Here is a 21780-nt window from a genome sequence, read left to right on the forward strand (position 1 = left end):
AAGTTTTGAAGGGGCCCGAAAAGGAAACTTGGGAAGCTCTTAAGGGAGTGATTAGTGGATTTTTAGGCAACAAACGAGATTATAACTACATTCAATTGGTAGCAGTACTTCTGCAAAAATATCATCACCTTGGATGTAACATGTCCCTCAAGATTCATTTCCTCCACTCACATCTAGACTTCTTCCCCCCCCCCCCCAATTGTGGAGCTGTTTGTAATGAACATGGGGAAAGGTTTCACCAAGTTATTTGTGTAATGGAAAAAAGATATCAGGGTCGTTGAAATGAGGCCATGCTTGCAGATTACTGTTGGTTTGTGTGTAGGGATGCTCCAGAACTAGTTTACAAAAGGAAAGCAAAAAGATCACGATTTTGTGACGATACTCCATAGGCATCTTTAACCCTATTAACTTGATGATCATGATTTCTTTATTTAAAACTATTAGAATATATCTGTAATAAAAAAAAACCAAATGTACTTTAAATGTTATTAGAGTATGTAAATTATATGTCATATTGCTCTGTTGCAAATTAAGTGAAATAAAAATTTATTGCTATTGTATATCTCAGAAACTAGAGCTAATAAAAAATTTTCGTTGTCATATTCTTTTTTCTCAGCCCGAAATTAGTATAATTTGAATAAAATTGCTTGAGATACAAAAAAAAAATATTTTTTTGTTGCCCAGTGTATTTATTAAGTTAACTCATAAATTTTATAATTATTTTTGAATAATAATGAATTTAAAAGTATCAGAAAATCTCCTTGAATTTTATAAAAATAATTTATACAAATTTCAAGTTTTGTCAAAAATAGCGAAGATGCTCTTTTGTATAATGGTGAAATAGACGTAGACCAGATTTAGCTGAACAATGTGTTTTGTTTAAACCAAGACGTATAAAATGCTAATCTTTTTTTTAAAATTATACTCTTGCCATTTCTTTTTTGTTTTGTTTGTTTATTCAATTTAAACTAAATAGTGTTGTTACGACATTTAAATAATTCGACTGTCGACTAAATCGACAAATATATTTTCTAAAGTCGACTAAAATCGACGAATACATTTTTGAAATTGACTTAGTCAATGAAAAGTGGATTTAGTCGAAATATAGGTATATATAGGTTTTATATTTTAAATATAGGAAATATAGGTTTTTTTCAAAACTAAATTGTAATAAAAAGGTAATTTATATTCGCTGTCTGTTTTCTAACACTTTCAAATAAGTTAAATAATAATGAGGCAAAGCAAAATGAGAGCAGGGCCGCTTCAACAATGTGACAACTTTTTCCCAAACCCGAATGATTTAGAGACTGCCTTAAATATTTGCTAAATAAAAAAGTCTATAAAATCATATTTACAATGTGATTATATAGATGACATTTAGATTTTCATGAGCTTCATGATTTAGTTTTACTCCAGGGCCCCGAGCTAGCTTAAAACGGTTCTGTATGAAAATATCTATGAAAAGCAGAAGCATTAGGTAAACAATAGCAACATAAAAAAAAAAAAAAAAAAAAAAAAAAAATATATATATATATATATATATATATATATATATATATATATATATATATATATATATATATATATATATATATATATATATATATGTATGTGTATATACAGTAGTGGCCAAAAAATTATAGCAGGTTACGTATTTTAAACTTTTTTAACTTATTGTTTATTTATGGCATTATTACCATTATTAATTTTTTTATTATATTTTGATTTTTGAAGATATTTTGATTTATTTTACACCGTCAGGTTGCCATAGCTGTGATATTATGGGTAAAAAGCGTGATATTAATAACTTTGTTAAAGGTAAAATAAATGGACTATTTTCGGAGGGCTATTCTCAAAGTAGTATAGCAAAACAATTAAAAATATCAAGATGTGCCGTGCAAAATGCTTTACGTGTGTTCTAGACTATTCAAATCGCAAAAATTATGGTAGAAAATGTGTGAGTACATCACGAGAAGACCGTTTTTTAAAGAATGTTGTTAATAGTGAGCCCCACACAACATCTGCAAGGTTATCACAACTTGCTATTGAAAGAGGACTTACTATTAGTTCGAGAACAATTAGAAGAAGGTTGTGCTATGACTTTGGTCTAGTTGCAAGAAGACCAGCTAAAAAACCTTTATTAACTCCATCTCAATTTCAAGCTAGGATTAAATTTTGTAAGAGTTTAAAAGACAAGAAACCGGAATGGTGGGAACGCGTAATGTTTACAAACGAAAGTACGTTTCAACAGATTAGAAGCACGGGCTATAATTATGTTAGAAGACCTATGGGAGAACGCCTTAATCCAAAGTATACCATAAAAACAGTAAAACATCCTCCTTTAGTCATGGTATAGGGAGCAATCACAGCGCAAGACCGATGCGGGTCGCACATCTTTAAAAAAGGTGAAAAAGTCAATGCACAAAAGTATCTAAGTGTATTGAAAGATAAAGTGAAACTGCACATGGAAATTACTAAAACCAGCATTTTCCAGCAAGATTCAGCACCTTGTCATACAGCTAAAACAGTTAAGAAGTGGTTTACTGATGATAAAATTGAATTAAGTTCACCCGATCTTAATGTTATCGAGAACTGCTGGAATATAATGAAGCAGAAAGTTGCAGCACATCAGCCAAAATCTGAAGGACATCTTCAAAAAGTTAAAGAAGTGTGGACTAATGAAATCACTCGAGAATTTTGTAAAACATTAGTACATGGAATCCCAAGAAGAATACAAGCTGTGCTTGTTAATAAGGGACATCCGACAAAGTATTGAATTATAACATTCAAGTCATTTAAACTGTACTAGTGCTATAATTTGGTGCTATAACTATTATTTTATTGAATATTAACAATATTTGATAATTTTTATCTATTTTTTTTCATTTGTTTTACATTTTCTATTGTGTTTATTCAATAAAAATTTACACTGCAAATTTTGAGTTATTTTTTATGTGCCTTAATTTTATGGCCACTACTGTATATACACATATATATATATATATATATATATATATATATATATATATATATACATATATAACAGTACATGCTATTGTTATTAAATGAAAAACAAAAAAAATGTAATTGAATGAAAGACATAAGTATTTTAAGATTATTACTCGGCTAAATGGAGTTTTAGTCGATTAGTAGACTTTTAGTCGAAGTCTATAACGAAAATTAACCTAATAGATTAATTAAAATCAAACAAAAACAATACACACTCTTGTTATAACAACAACACGTATTATAAAAGTACAAAGCACTTTGTTTTTTGTTTACTCTCTTAAAGTTAAATTTATTTCATAGCAACTAAAAAATAAATGTTCAAGCAACATTTATTTAACAACGGTTATAATAATAACAAAAATTTACATATATATAAGAAAGGTATAGCGATTGCCGGGATTAGATTTTTTTTGAGTAGTCAAGCATTTATTACAGGGTTTATTTTTAAAAAGATATTTCTTTAAAGAAATTAAGGTCGTAGAATATTTTGTCTCCATTTAGTAAAATAATCTGAAAGAGCACTATATATTCTGCCTTTTAAATGTACATTAAAAAAAAAATACTTATGGTATAGGTTTAGTATTAATGTTTGGTATATCTCAGTATCGCTTAATAATCTCGATGTAATCATTGTTAAAATAACATTTGTTTACATTTTTAGTTCCATTTCTACGCGTGCATAAATTTTATATCGGTACCGATAAAAGGTGTATTGTTTTATTCTACTTGGGAACATTATGCTCAAATAAGTTTATGATAAATTTAGTTCTAAATTTTATAACTTTTAAAGATTTTAATGCTTCGGACCAATTGCATCAAATACAAAAAAAAAAAAAAAAAGAAAGAAAAAACATCTCTGAATAAAAATTCTTTAATAACCCTAACAATGGCACTTAGGTTTTAAATACAAATGGTTTGATTTACAAGTCACGTTAAAAAGTAAGCATTTTTTAGCCTTTTGAATAAAAACGTAAAAATATCGCTCTGCATAATTTAACAAATATAATTTTCTTCGACGTGCTTAAATAGGAGATGATTACATTTAAGTGGTGGTTAACTAATTGTAGCTACCAACACATAATGAATCTATGAGGACATCATCAAGTGCTACTAAGCATTCAAAGCGTTAAGCCGTTCAACCCATTCTTGAGCAGTTTCATGGCTGTGCGCAAGGAAAAAGTGATCTCGTTTTGTAGTGACAAGCTAAACAATTAAAAAAAAATATTTATGCAATACAATCATACAATTTTATATTATTCTTATATGCAATAAAATATTTTTATATGCAATAAAAATACCCCTACCCCGTAAAATACTCAAAGATGTAAACAGATACAAACTGGCATGTTTTATTTATGAGTGGATTAAACACTACCAGCCTTATTAATTTAATAACAACGTAACACACGTGACTTATTTTTACCTCAATGCAACATCTACCATCTGCCCATTTAGGTGAACCAGCTGGTAAAGTACCTGTGATACGACAACCTCTCATTTCGCCTAGATTGATGTACCCTTGTAGTTGAGTATCTTCTTCAGAAAGATAATAGGTTAAATGATTGCGTTCTGCATCCAATACAAACCAACGAGATTTCCATTGGCGAATGCGTCTACCTTTTTTATACAAAGTTCCTTTGAAGTTTCGAGAAATCACTCTTTCGTTCTAAAATAATACATGTTCAATTAAATTGCTTAAGTTAATTATTAAGTTCATTAAATGCAATGGTTACTAATAGTTACTTTACAAGCTACAGCACTTATACAACACAAATACAAGTTAATACATCTGCAAGTTAATACACCTACACCAAACCAAGTTTAGAAAAAGAACTCAAGTACAAGTTTAAAACACTTAAACATTAATTAACAAGGGGGTAAATTTAGGAGCGTTTATTCTAATAATAATCAACAAAATTTAAACCAATAGACAGGACCGTAGCAAGCGTCAAAAACTAATGTGATCGGATGTACTAATATATTTTTTAAGAAACTGCATTTCTATTTTTATCTGATGAGAACAATTTTTTACCTACAATTTTACAACATTACTAGTTTTAATTTTACAACATTTTTAGTTTAAAACTTTGAAAATCTGGGAGTTGGGATTTTCAATCCTCCATAGCTACGGCTCTGTTAATAGATTATAAATAAATCTTACACCAGGTAAACTGTGGCTACTGATTGACATGTCTGCGACAGGTTGATCTATTAAACTTGGATGTTTTGGGCATGCTGTAGGTACCATTGATTGACATTTTTCATGAACATTATAAAAGCATTGAACACATTGCATACCTAAACACAAAGAATAACATTTTTTTGATATTAAACTTTTGAACTCCAGAGATGTAACAAGTATGCATATACAAGCACAGACACAAAACAAAAGATGTAAAAAGTATGCATATACAAGCACAGACACATGGTATAATATATACATCAATCATATACAGAGTAACAGTAAGCAAATACAGAGTAACAGTAAACAAATACAGAGTAACAGTAAGCAAATACAGAGTAACAGTAAGCAAATACAGAGTAACAGTAAGCAAATACAGAGTAACAGTAAGCAAATACAGAGTAACAGTAAGCAAATACAGAGATAAAGTTGAAAACTCACACATATGCACACGATCATATTAAATAATTACCTCCATGCAATCCCGATATTGTTTGCAAACAGTAGTTACATATCGATGACAAAATGTAATTATGATATTGAAACTGATGAGGAAAATCTAATCCAAATTCACTGCGTATTTGAACATTATCTGTTAATTTCCCCTTTTTTATACATATAATAAAAATACAAAATAAATTATTTGAAACACACTGTCATAACAACAAAATTCAATTATATTACAAAAATTAAGTACTTTAAATTTTATGTACCTTAAGCACCATATCTAAGGTGGCTCTTTTATGCATTGCAACGCGTCTTTCTTTAGTCCAGAATAAAGACCAATTGTGCTAAATAAATCATATTCCAAATAAATATTGTATAAAAAAAAGGTTATATAAAAATTTATAAATCCTTTTATTAAAAAACTAAATTGATATACTGATCGTTGTTGCTTATGAAGTATTTCTTTAATATCAATTTTCATCCAAACATTCTGCCATTTTTGGGTCGATTGGTCAAGCTCTTCTGCTAAACGACTAAGTTCATTTAATAAATAAGAACACTCATCTCGAGGAAAATCTTTTGTTGTTCCATAACAACCTGTTACACATCTTTGTGAATCTTCTCGATCAACATCATTTGATGTGTTAGTATCAACTCCAACCTCATTGATTGATGTTCCCATATCAAAGTCTGATATTATTTCAGGGTCATAAGTTGGACCAGTATAAAGATTTTCTGCAATATAGTAGTCCCAGATTTCAAGATTAGATATATTGCAAAATGGCTGCAAAACCCCCTAAAAAAAAGTAACTTAAAGTTAAATTCAAATTAAAAATATCTTTTTTAATTTGAATTGTCTAGCTGAAAAACTAATGGTAATTAAATTAAATTGTCTGAATAAAAAATTTACAACAAAACAGTTACAAAATTATAACAAAACCTTACTTTGCTTAGCTCTGGATGGTAACTAAATTGATGAAACAAAGTTAATTTTTCTGATTGTATATCTAAATAGTCCCATAAAGACATGCTAGCATTTTTCTTTTTCTTCTGTTCAGCCTGTTGTTCTGCTAAGAGCTCTGCCTTTAAAATGGCAGCATCTTTGCGGGCACGACTAACATTACCAAGTGAGGAAACTAACTTCTGTGTATGTTCTTCATTAAGACGAACATCTGAATCAGGAAACCAGCCATGTTGGTATCGCTCATGTTCAGAGTCAAGAAAAAATGTGTTAAAGCGCATTGATGTATGATGGTATGCCAAAAATTTCAAGAAGTAAATATTAAACTCAAATGCATGAGGAAATTGAATTACAACCTTAAAAAAAGATTTTTTTAAAAAATTGAAAAATAACTATTGATAAAAAAAAAAAAAGAAAGTTGATCAGAAATATTATGACATGATTAGGATATTCTAAGCTGTTTTGACTTTGTATAAACAAAAAAAACAAAAACAAATATATATTATATATATATATATATATATATATATATATATATATATATATATATATATATAATCATATTAGTGAATTATATAAAAAAAGTGCTCAATCTTCTTAAACACCAAAGCAGTAATAAATTAATAAAAAGCAATTATCTAATGCACACCTGGTGAACGCAATCAAGAAATTGCAAAAAAAAAGGTGCAACAGTTGGCTGGGCAGGAAATGTATGATTACCACGATGAGAAAAGCGATAACCAAAAGCAAGCCAGTCTTTTTCAATAAGTACTTTAAAACCTTTTATAGTTCGGTAAAAAGGGTCAGAGAGTATTTGAACAAGACTCACTAACTATAAAAAAAAAGCCAAAAAAACATACATATGTAATGGTAAAATATAATAATATTACTTAAATACTAAATATAATAATGAAAAACAAAACAAAAAAAAACTCAATATATACTTATTTCAAATTAAGAAACAAATAAAGCAATAATCAGTATACTTTTTAATTTCAAGGCTTTTTTATATACTATATATTTTTACTACTTATTTTATTTTGATGTTTTACATATGCTATGTTTTATTTTGATATGCTTTATATACTATAAAATATATTATTTTGATATGCTTTATATATACAATGTAATATCATATTTTAATATGTTTTATATATACTATATAACATTTTGTTTTGATATGTTTTAAGGCACAAAAACAAAATTCCAACCTGAGCAGTTACTTCAGATCCATCACCCAAAGTTATTAAACAAGAAGAACCTTGTACATCAATTAAAGTTAAAATTGAACATGCCAATTGAAGTAATGAAGAGATCTAATTAGCAAATATACAACTTATTAATAAGTAACTTTTTTGTTAAAAAAATATACAACAATAACAACAAAATTTATATTTAAAAATATTTATTTTTATTTTAAAAAAAAAGTATAAAAGTAGCTATAGAGGTTTATTTATACTTATTATATTTATAGTTATTGTTGAGTTTATTTCAATTGTATTTAAAAAAAAAATCTAACAAATAATATCTCAAAGCTATTGAATTTAATAAAGCTAGTATTAGATTTAAAAACATATACTTGAAAAAAATATATACCTGGGACATCCATTTTGACTCTTCTAAAGCACTGAAAAATGTCTTTTCAATTGATGAATTGCTTGGACAACAAACTTTTAATAGCTTTGCAAAACTTGTTTTTACTTGACCAACATCATGTATCTGCATAAAAATTAAATATTAGTGGTGGATGAAGAATCCACTTGAACATGAAATGATATAGTATTATTACTCATTTTTGAAGAAAACTTGCTACTCTTGAATCATTAATACAAGTGGAGGAGGGTGGATGGGCGGGAATAAAATGTGGGGGGTGGAAATTTTAGCCCAGATCTAATAAATGGAGAAAAGGGTAAGGGAGGGGGGGGGAGGTGGATTTTTTATGTTACAATATAAGTATGTATTATAAAAAATTTCAGTTTATAAATCCAAAATATTTTTTACAAAACACGCATAAAACTATTTAAATATAGCATGGGGAAGGAGGGGTAGGGGGTGGAAATCTTTATAAGATTGGGGTGGGTGGGAAAATTTTTCAAAAATTAATAAATGTTCCTACCCCTTTTTTTTATTTGGGACTCGAGAGTAAATGTATTTTATGTTTTCCTTTATTTGTGAATTGGAAAATGTATTTTATAAATAATTGGAAATGGGAATTGGAAAATGCATTTTATAAATAATTTGAAAATTGGAATTGGAGAACGCATTTCATAAATAATTGGATATTGGAATTGGAAAATGCATTTCATAAATAATTTGAAAATTGGAATTGGAAAATGCATTTCATAAATAAAAATACTTTTCTATAAAACTAAGGTTAAATTTCAAGTCATTAGAATATTCACATATATGAATTTTAAAGAACTTTCATTGCTTCATAATCATGTCAGTAACATAGCTATGGATAGTTTAGAGCCATTTTATATAGCTAGAATTGCTTAATTCATCTATTAAATGTGTTATACTGATATTTGCAATAATAAACAGTATTTTGTGAATATTTGTGATTATGATGTTACAGTAATTGTAGATAATATCATAACAAACAATAGCATTCTTGAATAGTATCACAGATAGTAGTAGCAGTAGATATTATCATAACAAACAATAGTATTTGTGGGTTTGTTTCACAGATGGTAGTAACAGTAAATAATATCATAACAAACAATAATACTTGTGAATAGTGTCACAGATGGTATAGACCACAATCCATTCATGCCGATTGCATTAGTCTGTGACCTCCTTCCCAGAACCAAGTAAATTTTTCAGAAATAGTAGCTATATTATGTAATAACAGTATCAAAAGAAATTTTTTACTATAAAAATTATCACAACAGGAAAAGAAAAGAGAAGAAACTTAGTTTATGTTAGACCTTTAATGGTGGTGTATCGGTAGAGCAGCTAAGGACAAAAATGGTGAATAGTTCACATTAGAGACAAAGATAGAGGTGAGATATCATACAAAATATTGAAATGTATAAACAAAAGCTTATAAAGCTATGATACCATATAGTAAATAAATAACAGCCTATGCTTCCTCAATGAAGAAGTTCCTTTCAATTAGAAAAAATAAAACTAAATGCAGCTTTGTAGTAATGGGGGTTGTGTTACTATAAAATTTTATCTTTTGCACATTAAATTGTAATTGCTATTTTTTTAATAAGAACATTAATTTTTATAATATTCTTGTTAAAATAAAATTTATAATATTTAGCATTATAAATTTTATTTTAATGAGGGCATTTTTATTATATTTAATATAAAGTTTCATAATAATTAGCAGGGTTTAAAATTCAAGGGTTTAAATTACTGTTAAAATTTAAGGCATAAACAGATTCTATCTGTTGACCAGCCTGGCAATCCTTCTTCATATATTAGGCTGGTGCAGATGTATTATTAATACATTGTTTTCAGTTTAGGATGTTGAATGGTGGATCTACTTGACTCAATGCATGGATTTTGCTTGTGTCTCTGTTTTTATGACTAGGCAACTCATTCTTTTATCTCCTAACAAGGGTACAGCTCTAAAACTCAGTTTTATAGTTCTGAGACCGGCAGGTAGTCAGGTTTCCTGAACTCTGTGGTAGCTTTTAGAGAGGCAGATTCTAACAACACCTGAAAAAAATCAAAGTATTAACAGTGCCATGATGCGCATAGATGGTCTCTGTGTTCAGACTTTTGGTGTACATTGTCAAGGCAACATTTGGAGCCTTTTGTTACGGTTTAGGGTATATTAATAGTAATGAGGCTTTTAAATAGTGTACTGAGCACTATCTGCGCTTTGAGTCAAGTTCTTTAACAAATTTAAAAATTGAATAAAGTACCAAAAACTATAAAACACAAAAAACCATTGTCATCACCAAGTTCTCTAAACCTATCATTCACTCATAATCACAGACTTTGAAGTAACTTTTCTTCTGTTAAGTCTTATCTCTTGCAAAGTTCACCAGACCTATTTGCTCTTTGTCACAATCACAGACTTACATAATCTTACTTACTCATAATCACAGACTTTGAAGTAACTTTTCTTCTGTTAAGTCTTATCTCTTGCAAAGTTCACCAGACCTATTTGCTCTTTGTGAGACCATGGTCTTATTTTCCAACCTGCTGGAAAGCAGCATCTGTTATTCCTATTTTCGAGAGCGATCTGATTCGTCTAACTACTCTCCCATTATTCTTCTTCCTATGATAAGCAAGCTTTTTGAATCTTTAATTAACAAACACTTAATCTCTCATCCTGAATCTAATAACTTACTTTCTGATTGATGTCCTTTAACTTCAGGGGTTCCTCAAGATTCAATTTTTGGCCCTATACTCTTTTTAATTTACATTACCAATCTTCCAGATATTCTCACATCTAATGTGGCTTTGTTCGCTATGATACTACCATTTATTCTTGTCTTGATAAGAAGCCGACACTTTCTGGTTGTTTGGAGAAGGCATTTGAGCTTGAAAAGGATCTCATTTCTGCTACAGCACGGGGCTCACAGTGGCTGGTGAACTTAAATTCAGAAAACTCAATTTTATTCAGCCAATTGTTATCGCATTAATTTAGATCATCCTATATTTATGAACGGTAAGGTACTCAATTAGTCATCTAACCTGCATCTTCTAGGATTAACTCTCACTTCTGATCTTTCTTGGAAACCATGTACCAAATGGATTGCAAAATCAGCATCTGCTTAGGTTGCATCTCTTTATCGAGCTCGACACTTTCTTACTCCGGATTCTATTCTTTAACTCTTTAAATCTTAAATCCGTCCTTCTGGATATCTGAGGTGGATCTTCTAATGATGTCCTTTCTCTTTTAGACAAGGTTCAAAAACGCATTGTAAACATAGTTGGACCTGCTCTTGCAGCCAACCTCCAACCATTGTCATAATTTTGTTTCTCTTTCTCTTTTCTACAAATACTATAATATGCACTGCTCTAAAGAGCTAGCATCTCTTGTGCCATCTACTAAAATTCATTCTCGTGTTACTCGTCATTCAATTAAGTCTCATACTTTTTCTGTGACTGTTCCTAAGTGCTCCAAAAACTCTTATTTGTCTAGTTTTTTTCCTCGAAATTCAGTTCTTTGGATTTCGCTTCCTTCATTTTGCTTTTCTGATTCATATACTTTGCAATCTTTTAAGTCGTCTGTCAACCGTTATCTTGCTCTACAATCTTCATCTTTTCTTATACAGTAACTTCCAACTCTAATAGTGGTTGCTTGCAACCTTGTTGGAAGCGAAGATATTAAAAAATAAAAAAATTTAGTTTCAAAATATTTAGTAGGGTTTAAAATAGCATAAGTTACTGTTAAAATTTGGAGGAAGTTCGATAACCTAGATCCAGATTTTTTCAATTCCCAAATTTAATGCACCATTTTTTGTCTAAAAATGGTGAAACTGATATGATCACATTTCTATACTAATTATTTTGTATTAGTAAATGTTGGCTAAAACTATAAAAGTCTGCCATTTAAAAATTAGTGGCCATAGGTACAAAAAGCTCTTTTTAATTGTACCTTGAAAATTAGTGGCCCTAGGTATAAAAAGCTCTTTTTAATTGTACCTTAAAAATTAGTGGCCTAGGTACAAAAAGCTTTTTTTAATTGTACGTTAAAAATTAGTGGCCCTAGGTACAAAAAGCTTTTTTTAATTGTACCTAAGGCCATTACCTATTCTACATAGGGCCGCTTTCTGAAAATTAGTTTTAACTCCAATATACTCTGAAAACAATGACAGACATCAATTTGATTAAAAATTTATTTAATCTTAGATTATTTTCAAGAAATTTATCTGGTGTTACTTAATTGCAACACTTCAATAAATAACAAATTGACTAATAGTCCTGAGCAAAATTGACAAATAAGTTTATGCTTAAAATGTTAGTTCCAATACAAATGCAAGGAAAAAAAATTTTTTTTGCACCAATCAAAATTCAACAACCTACCTTGTTATCAAGCAAACTATTTACGCATATATGGCCATAGGTACAAGCAAACTATATGGCTCTAGGTACAAGAAAAATTACCCTCATGAAAAATGTCATCTATTAATGAATCCCGATTGAGAGGAAACTTATTGAACATCGCATTTAGTACTTAAGTAACAAACAATATAATATACAAGAACATATAAAAAAACATTTCTGCTAGGAATGTAAAACAATCCTAGAGGAAAGGCTTTAAAAGATACCAGCAGCAAAAACTTACTTTAGACCATCAGAAAAAACTTTTTCCGATTATAACCTGCTGTAGCAAGGCTCTCTGAGAATCAAAATAGAATTAAAAAATAAATATTTTTTAAACTAATCACCTCAGATTAGTTGAGGTGAGTAGCTTAAGAACTGAGAAGCATTACTTAGAACTTTATAGTTTTCAAATAAAGTGGAGTGGCCTTAGGTACAAAGAGGCCCTGGGTATATGAACTTCTCCTACAACTTAAGGACAAGTTGCAGTTATAATGTAATGTACAAGTAACTTATTTAATACTATTACAATAATACTTTGATTAATTGTCTTATTTAACATAATACTTAAAAAAATAAAAGTAAAAATGCAAATATTTCAATATTAAACCATTTTAAAATGCTATGAAAACTAATTAATACTCCATTCACGGTGACCAAAAAACATGTTTTATTTTTAAAGGATATTAAATTGTTATTGTAAAAAGCTATAAAACAACAGTATAACAATACTGCGAAGTTGTTTCATCAATAAATAGAGCTTATCTATAAAATAAAACGACTTTGTTATTTTATTGCTATTCTATACAGTTTATGACATTAATAATCTAAAACGTGTTATAAAAAAAAATTGCGTTATAAAAGTTAAACACAATTGTTCTAAATAATGAATTAAAACATTATCACCATAAAACATAAAACTTCCCATTTGTGCAAAAACATATTCTAATTAATAGACCAAACGAGTAAGATCAAAGAAAAAAAACAACAAAACAAACGAGTAAACTCAAAAAAATACTAAACTTAGATACCACATTTTTCTAACTTATTAGTTCTTAATCTTGCGTACAATTAAAAATTTAAATATAAATAATTTTTTCATTCAAAGGGTTTTTAAGTTTTTATTTTCATTTGGTTTAATAAGTCGAATTCTATTTTTATAAGTTTAAGTATATACTTAAATTTTTTTTTGGGAAAAAATTATTTTGAACAGAAGTAGAATAATTTATTTTTTTAAATTTAAATTTTTATGAAATAATTTTTATCACTCATTTAATGTTTGCAATAGAATGTTTCTACTTTTTAAACTATTTTCCAGAAACAAAAAATAATAGCATCTTTACAAAAAATATTTAACCACTAAAAATATTTATGTTTTAAATAAATTTTTCTTTCTCACTTGGACTATCTTCTAAATCTGATACTGTTACAGTAACTAGATCGATGTTTAACTTTGAAGAACAATCCTTGCTATGCCACTGGGTATTATGGATGTCAGTGCACTTTTCATTCAATTAGATTTTAAATTTTTTTTTAATTTTAAATTTCTAATTAAAGATTATTTGAATAAGAGAATTTTGGAAGACTAAAATTTTCTTATTCAATTCATTTGTAATTTTTGCAACTAAATGTCATTGAGCATATTAAGTAAATTTAATAGTTGAGTAACTTAAATTGTTGTTTTGATTTAGTTTACAAGTAAATTTACTGTGATGTACTTTATTCATTACACTAAATTTAACTTTAAAATAGAGGTAGTATACTTTTAAATTTTAAGCAGAGAATTAAAGTAATTAAAATTTAAATTGCTTTATGTTGAATGAAAATTCAGGAGAGCAAATGATCATACTTTAACTTAATAATTTAATAGTTAAATTTAGATTTAAAATTTATGAGCTTTATAATCCCCCCCAGCCCCTACCCCCTAATAAAAATCTTAGACAAAAGCATTCTATACTTTTAAAAATGGCAAACAAATAAATAAATAATAAATCATGGTCTGTTACATACACAAATTAACTTTAAAATAAGCTTCGCCCAACCTGACTGACAAATAATCAAAAGTAATAGTTGTCTGAGCAGATTCTTCTGGGTCAACATCGTTTTAATACATGAAACTCCTTTTCATTTCTACAAATAATATCATGGTCACTACTCAAATGAGCTATCATCTCTAGTTACATCAACCAAAATCATTCCCGCTTGACTTGTCATCTAGCATCATCCTTTTAATGTATCTGTCCCTTCATGTTCAAAAAACTTTTATTCATCTAGTTTTTTCCTTCAAAACTTTTATTCATCTAGTTTTTTCCTTCAAAGCATTAAATGCTTTAATGCTTTAATTCTCTTTCATCTTCATGTTTTCCTGACTCATACAACCTAGAAATTTTCAAGTCTTTCATCAGCTATTTCCTTTCCATTTAGCTTTATTTTTTGTTTTCTAGTAACTCTAAATTTAATAATGGTCGCTTTGAGCTTTGTTGGGAGTGAACTAGTATTAAAAAAAGGTAGTTGATGGAATCCCCTCAACTAAAAATGATACAAGGTGTATTTTTATCTATTACTGTTTTAACAGAAGAGAAGTTGTTTACATACTTGTGTTCAAAATATTAGTTTTTTTTCTTTGTAAACATTTAATAAAAAATTCAATTATATTCAAGTTAATTTTTTAATTTTATTCAAAATTAAAAAATTAACTTGAATATAATTTAGATTTTCTTTTAGTGAAGGAGAGATTAAAAAGGAGAGATTAAAAAACAAAATTCTTGGAGATTAAATCAAAACCAGTTAATAAAAGTCACATTTTATATAGAACCTTAAAATATTCGATATTGAACCTGATTTCAAGTAAAATGTAAATGAACCGGTAAATGAAATATTATTTCAATAATTAAAACATGTAATTAATAACAAAAAATTTTTTTTTCAACAACACTTACATCAACGTTGACAACAACAATCTTGCTTGAAGATTCCATTTTGACAGATATCTTAAATATAAAACAACAATAAGTAAATGCAATCAACACAAAAGAAAATTATTATTTGTATAATCATTTTTTACTACTATCCAAGTAGTAAAATTAAAAGCTTTTAATAACAACTTAATTCTGACATAAAGAAAAAATAACAAGTGCAAGCATGGAACATTGTTCCATGTTTGCACTACAACTTATTATTATTATTATTATCGAGTTTTATTGCTATGTCAAAAAAAAAATCTATGAAAAAGCTTTAAAAAAATGAATAATGAAAAAAACAATGTAGCAGCATTCCTTGCATATTCTCTCCCTATTTACCAGAGATAGAAAAATAACAAAACTTTGTACTCAAGTTTTTATACTTATGTATCGACATAGAGATGTAAAAAATCTAGTTAGGAGGCGTGGCTAACTAGGAAGCAGGTTTAACTTCTCCTTGTAATTTAGATAACTTCATTAGTAATAAGTTAGTGTAGTGTTGTGGACGTTACTATCTATTCTATCAATATTTTACCACGGCTGACAAAGCTGTTAACGTAGCATAGCCTATACTAATCTACTAAAATTAAAGTCAATTTGAAAAGTCATTTCCAATTCAAGTTAAATTGGAATAGCCAGAGTCAAGTGTACGTACATCAAATTTATTTAAAAACTTTTTGAAAGGTTATAGATTTGAAAAGATAAATGTTAGTTACAAAATCAAAAACCCTCCTTCTAATAACAAATTATCATAAATTTGCTAACCCCTTCCCTCCTCCTTCCTTTTTATTTTAAGTGAAGTTAGGGTTTGTTTACATAATTTGTAAACAAATGAAAACTATTTTGAAACTAAGTTATATTATAAAAGTACAATTTTTAATCAAATAAAAGAATTAAATCTTATTGTGATATTAAACAATACTAATACATAATAATTTTTTTTTGCTCAGTAACGCATTTGATTTAAATGTAGCAAAGTACAAATTTAGTAAAAAATATATACTTAAGTAAAAGTAAAAATTTGAAAAAATACTTAAAAAGTACAAAATTTACAAAAAACTACTCAAATACAGTAATTTGTTACTTTCTACCTCTGCAATTTAGTCACTTGATATATGCAATGAAACCCAGGGGAGCCTTCTATTTCAGCAGGGTTTGTTAAGTAGCATTACGCTATGCTATACGCATTTTCATGGAGATTTTATCTATGTGTTAAGCCATTTTTATTAGGCCAAAACTCTTATCAATTTGAATACTTAATTGTCTTTTGATGTAGTTTAAGCAATGTTTTATTTAGGAAAAATTAAGTTGTAATTAAATATTGTAAAAATCATTTTTACCACATTGGTGAAATAATTTACTTTCTTGATAAAAAAGCAATAACAACATATTACAAAATAAATTTTTTTAAACTTGAAAACTGAGGTAAAAAACTTTGAATTAAACATGATTTGAAGATTAAAAACTTAAATTCAATTTTTATTATCATTATTTCAATTTATTTGATATCCGATGAAATAATATTTAAAAAATAAAAAGAAAGAAATATAAGAAAGTTCTTTCCATTGATTTTCACCTAATTTTGAAAGAATCTAAAATATCATTGCAACTTTTTTGATTTCTTTGTTTTTGCAAAGTCCATCATAGATTAAATGTTCATCATAGTCCATCCTAGATTAAATTTTGTGAAACTAACCAAAAAACTTTTGAGAGTTTTTGTTTAACCCTTTGTATTGCAATATCTCCAAAAAATATTTTATGAAGTATATTTGATAGCTTTTATTAAATAAGTAAAAGCATTTTTTTTTTGTTTTTTAGTTTTATTTTTCATAGAATTACATAGAACAGTATGTAACAATAATGTTGCAATGATTTATAATAAATTAAAACAATTACACTGGATTTTGTGAGCACCAAATAGGCTTGTGACTAATCTGTCACAAACCTATTTGATGGTTCGATATTCAAGGGTTCGATATTCGATGGCAATATGAAGAGTTGAGAGAATTCTTTTTATTTAATTGAAATTTTTTATTACTGATTAATTCAAAATCATGAAAAGTTCTTTAAACAATTGTTTTATTTATGAAGATAAATTATGCTTACAAATATCTTCTTGAAATCTATCTATATTTTGCTAACCCAGGGAGGGATCTAAACCTTGTCAAGTGATGCAACTAACGGGGTAAAAAAAAGTAATATTAATATCAACATTCCTACAAACTGCTTAATATTAGACTGCCTTGATTTTTTTGTTTTGTCAGAAAATATATATTTTGAAAAAAGCTTACAGTAAAAACTAAGCTTTGTAGAGGTTGCAGGAATCGAGAAAATTGGACAAATTCATTAGTTCCTCACTACTAAAAGTAGCAATCTGATTTATTTAAAAATAGACTCTGCATTGTAAACTATACTTTGCAGCACCTATAGCAGTTATTTGATTGCAAGTGTACTCTGTTGTATCAGGATTTAACAAAAGTATTATCAAAAAGTATACTATTGTTAAATCTTGATAGTACAATATACAGGGCTTTTGAATTTTAATGTCAAAGCATGACTTCAAACTTGATTGAAAATGTTTGGAAAAAATTTAAAATTGTTTTGTTAATTCAAAACAGAACAACAGTGTTTTACCAATTTGAACCTAAAGTACCACAATTAGATATTTTCCTTCTAATATTTTATGTGTTTACTGAAAACTCAAGTCAGGCTATGTTCTTATTTGTTTCTCAATTTTTACCATATTTAATTTATATGTATTTAAAGTTATAATTATTTATGAGCAAGTATTTACATGGAATCTTACTACTTTTTAATTATTATAAACAACAAAACAAAAACAAAAAAACGCTAAAATTAAATGTATATAATTGTTAGACAATCATTAGAAGTTGTTACTTTTTAAAAAAAGATTTTCCCTAATATTACAAAAACATGTGTAAAGATAAAAAAATTCAAAGTTTATTATTCCAAATAAAAACATGATTTTAATAATCTTAGCTTTTTATTTTTTTGCATTTTATTAAATGTTATATTTTTATTATTTTTAGTTAAATTAATTTTATTTTCTCATTCATTGAGATTTTTTTTTTTTAAATAAGTTTTTTTTTAGTCAAGCCTAGATAAGTGCATTTTAAAAATGCTCAAATTCTAAAAACATAATAATAGTCATAGTCAAATTGCCAAAACAAAATTATTATTTGCGCAGTCTTATAAAAGCATCCAGTCGCATGCATTACTGACAAAGCCTGTTATCAATAGTATACATTATTACTTTTATTTGCACAAATTATTTCTAGTGTACCCTTAGCCCTATGAGGAAAAATGACAAAACTGTGCAGAAATTCCGTGAAAATGAAAAAATTTTTATAAAAAATGGTAACAGGCAACTCAGAATGTCAGCGGGCAACCAACATCAGCAAACTGGTTACTTTCAGTTGCCCTTATATATATAAAAGTTTTAAATATAAATTTAGAACATGCAAATAAAACCTAAAATAGAAAAAATAAAAATTTGTCAGGGTTGACCCTAACACCCAGACAATATATTGTTCAGAAATTGTTAGAAACAATAAAACCAAAAAAACCTCCTTATTCTACAATTAATATTATTAATTAACATTTATTACTCTTTAATTTCTACAGTAAATACTCTTCTTCTACTGTTAAATTTTTTTATTTAAAAAAATCTCCAAATACTTTATTAAACTCCCTTATTTTTAAGGTAAAATCTCCCCATTCTATTGGAAAAGAAAAATTCTAAAATAAAACCTCTCAGTATTCTTTAGTTTTCAAAAAAAAAAAAAAATTTAAAAAAAAATTATTGAAATAACAGTAAAGCAAAATGAAGTAGTAACCTTAGATTCAAAAAATGCACTTAAAAAATTAAATTTTTTTAGATAAAAATAAAGAAACCATTTATACCTTTGAACTTTTATCAGTAAAGATATATAAATTAGCAGGGGTCCAGCTATTAATCTCAGCCTGTTCCTCTGTAAGTTTCTTATATTGCTGAGAACCCTCAAACAAACTTGCAAAGTCATCAGACATTGCCATCATTGACAAAGCAGCTCCAGCACTTATAGAATAAACCTTTCCTTTGGCGATTCGCATTTGAGTGGCCTTCACTTTACAAATAATCATATAAAAAGATATAATAAAGGTTTTATCAACTTACTAACTGAAATAGATTTTTACTCTTTAAAAAAAATTAGATATACCAATTTCAGAAAACATCTTTTCATCTTCACTTATATTTGAACTGTTATAGATTGATACTTGGTTGCTGTTTAAACTTCCTTTTAGTACAGATGTAAGAACACTTTTGCTGATGCTTCCGGATCTTAATAAAGCTCCCTTTGTCCTTTTATGACTCCATACCACTACAGGAAAGCGATTTAAACGATGATTCTTGGAAACTTTCATGATTGTATCATCAACAACACGAGATGGAACAACTACCACAGCTGGATAGCTAATAAAAATTTATAACTTTCCATAACTGCGAACAAATCATTTTAAACTTGTTAGAAAACAAGATTATCAGTAATAAAAATGTCCAATTGAATGTGGTTAATGCAGATAGACAAAAAAAAGCAGAGACCAATATAGATTACAATTAATTAAAAAAATAAACATATTAAGAACATTTTCTCCTATAATATTCAAAGAACCAGGTAAATGTGATAATTAAATTTATTTAACATAATATTAATTTTATAAGCAATAGAACATAAAATTACAATTTTATTTTACAATTTTAGGAACTTTTATTACCTCCTACAAACATTGTAATGAAAATTTATCATGGATAGCCTCCATTGTGATGGAGATGCTTTGGTAATGCAACCTAAACCTAGTCTTTCATAATCTTTATATACAACTGATTCTTTCAAGCGGTCAGCACCTATATTTGAAAATTTTCTGTGAAAAACACTGAGAAATATTTAATATATAAAATTTTTGTAACTTTTTTATAACAAATTATGAAGCTTGAAAATAATAAAGAAGACTTTTGAAAGAGCTATATTAACAATTTCAAAATATTGAATATATTAGTGGAAAATTAAGAAGTAATAACACAGCATTCGAAAATTGTATTGTAAATTTTAGTGAAGAAAACTTTGTTGCAAAATCTTAAAATATAAAATAAAATGTTTTTAATCTAAATATAATCTTAATATTTTTGACCCCAAAACTTTTTCTTTTTTTATTTAAATAAAAGTACAGTGCATTGGCAACAAATTACTCAATATGGACCCTTATGCTTGAATCATAAACTTGATCTGGGCACCAAACTGGTGACAAGTAGTTTTTATGAATTTGATACACGGTAGTACCGCACTTAACTTGTTTCTCTGCGCAGCAGCCTTGCTTGTCAAGAGAGGGTTGTAACCACAAAAAGTTGCCACCTTGTCTGTAGTGGCCATCTCAGCCTTGAGGAGGTGAATAATTTAAAAAAAAACAACAACATGGCATCCAAGGCCTTGCAGATGGATTTTAAATCATATTAATTTTGACACCAGAACCAATAAATAATGGTGGCATTTCTTTTGCCATCTAATGACACAAGGCAAAAATCCATTACTAAGGCCAAATGTTTAGTCAGAACTTAAATTTTTTTTTTTTTTATGTTAATTCACCTCCCCAAGGCCGAGAAGGCCACTACATACGAGGAGGCTACTTAATTGTGGTTATAACCCTCTCTCAACTCTATAACTCCGAAACACAAACCTTGACGAACAAGGCCGCTGCGCGGAGAAACAAGTTGAGCGCGGTACTACCAGGGACGTGGTGGGGATCGAACTCGGAACCTCTCGCTTACAAAGCGAGCGCACTACCACGACACCACTACCGCATCCAGATGTCATTCAAGATTTCTTCTGGTGCCTTGCTGGTCAGTTTGAGTATTTGAGATCCATAAAATCTTTTCATCCAAAATCATTAAAATCAGTGCACCATTCTTCAAAATACTTAATACTTTCTTGGATTTTTAAAGTCTTTTGGTCTTCAGGCTCTCAGTAAGTTGTCTTTTTGTCTTGGTCGTGCACAGAGCCTTGAGATTCTTCTTCACAACGCCTCATATTATAGAGTCAATTACACCAAATTACCAGGCCATCTTTTTGATTGACCTGAATAGGTTTTTCTTAGGACCCTGATTAGTTCGGACTGGCATTTTTTGAAAGATGTATTTAAATTTTTGAGGCGTA

The 21780-nt window shown here is 28.1% G+C and overlaps 1 protein-coding gene across 1 annotated transcript in view; it reads right to left on the minus strand.

Annotated features, from left to right (window-relative positions):
* Positions 1–3866: 3866 nt before the first annotated feature.
* Positions 3867–21780, minus strand: part of LOC100203539 (myotubularin-related protein 13) — a 95095-nt gene continuing 77181 nt past the window's right edge. Inside the window, exons 21-34 of the mRNA XM_065791595.1 lie at positions 20348–20477; positions 19792–20045; positions 19496–19698; positions 15551–15601; positions 8196–8318; positions 7811–7915; positions 7249–7431; positions 6584–6955; positions 6075–6434; positions 5905–5982; positions 5664–5796; positions 5171–5307; positions 4433–4675; positions 3867–4212 (exon numbers count right to left, since the gene is read on the minus strand). Coding sequence (XP_065647667.1) covers positions 4120–4212; positions 4433–4675; positions 5171–5307; positions 5664–5796; positions 5905–5982; positions 6075–6434; positions 6584–6955; positions 7249–7431; positions 7811–7915; positions 8196–8318; positions 15551–15601; positions 19496–19698; positions 19792–20045; positions 20348–20477 — 2465 coding nt within the window. The 3' untranslated portion in view covers positions 3867–4119. The remainder of the gene's footprint in view (positions 4213–4432; positions 4676–5170; positions 5308–5663; positions 5797–5904; positions 5983–6074; positions 6435–6583; positions 6956–7248; positions 7432–7810; positions 7916–8195; positions 8319–15550; positions 15602–19495; positions 19699–19791; positions 20046–20347; positions 20478–21780) is intronic.

Source organism: Hydra vulgaris, chromosome 02 (genome assembly GCF_038396675.1).
Source record: "Hydra vulgaris chromosome 02, alternate assembly HydraT2T_AEP".
Taxonomy (NCBI): domain Eukaryota; kingdom Metazoa; phylum Cnidaria; class Hydrozoa; order Anthoathecata; family Hydridae; genus Hydra; species Hydra vulgaris.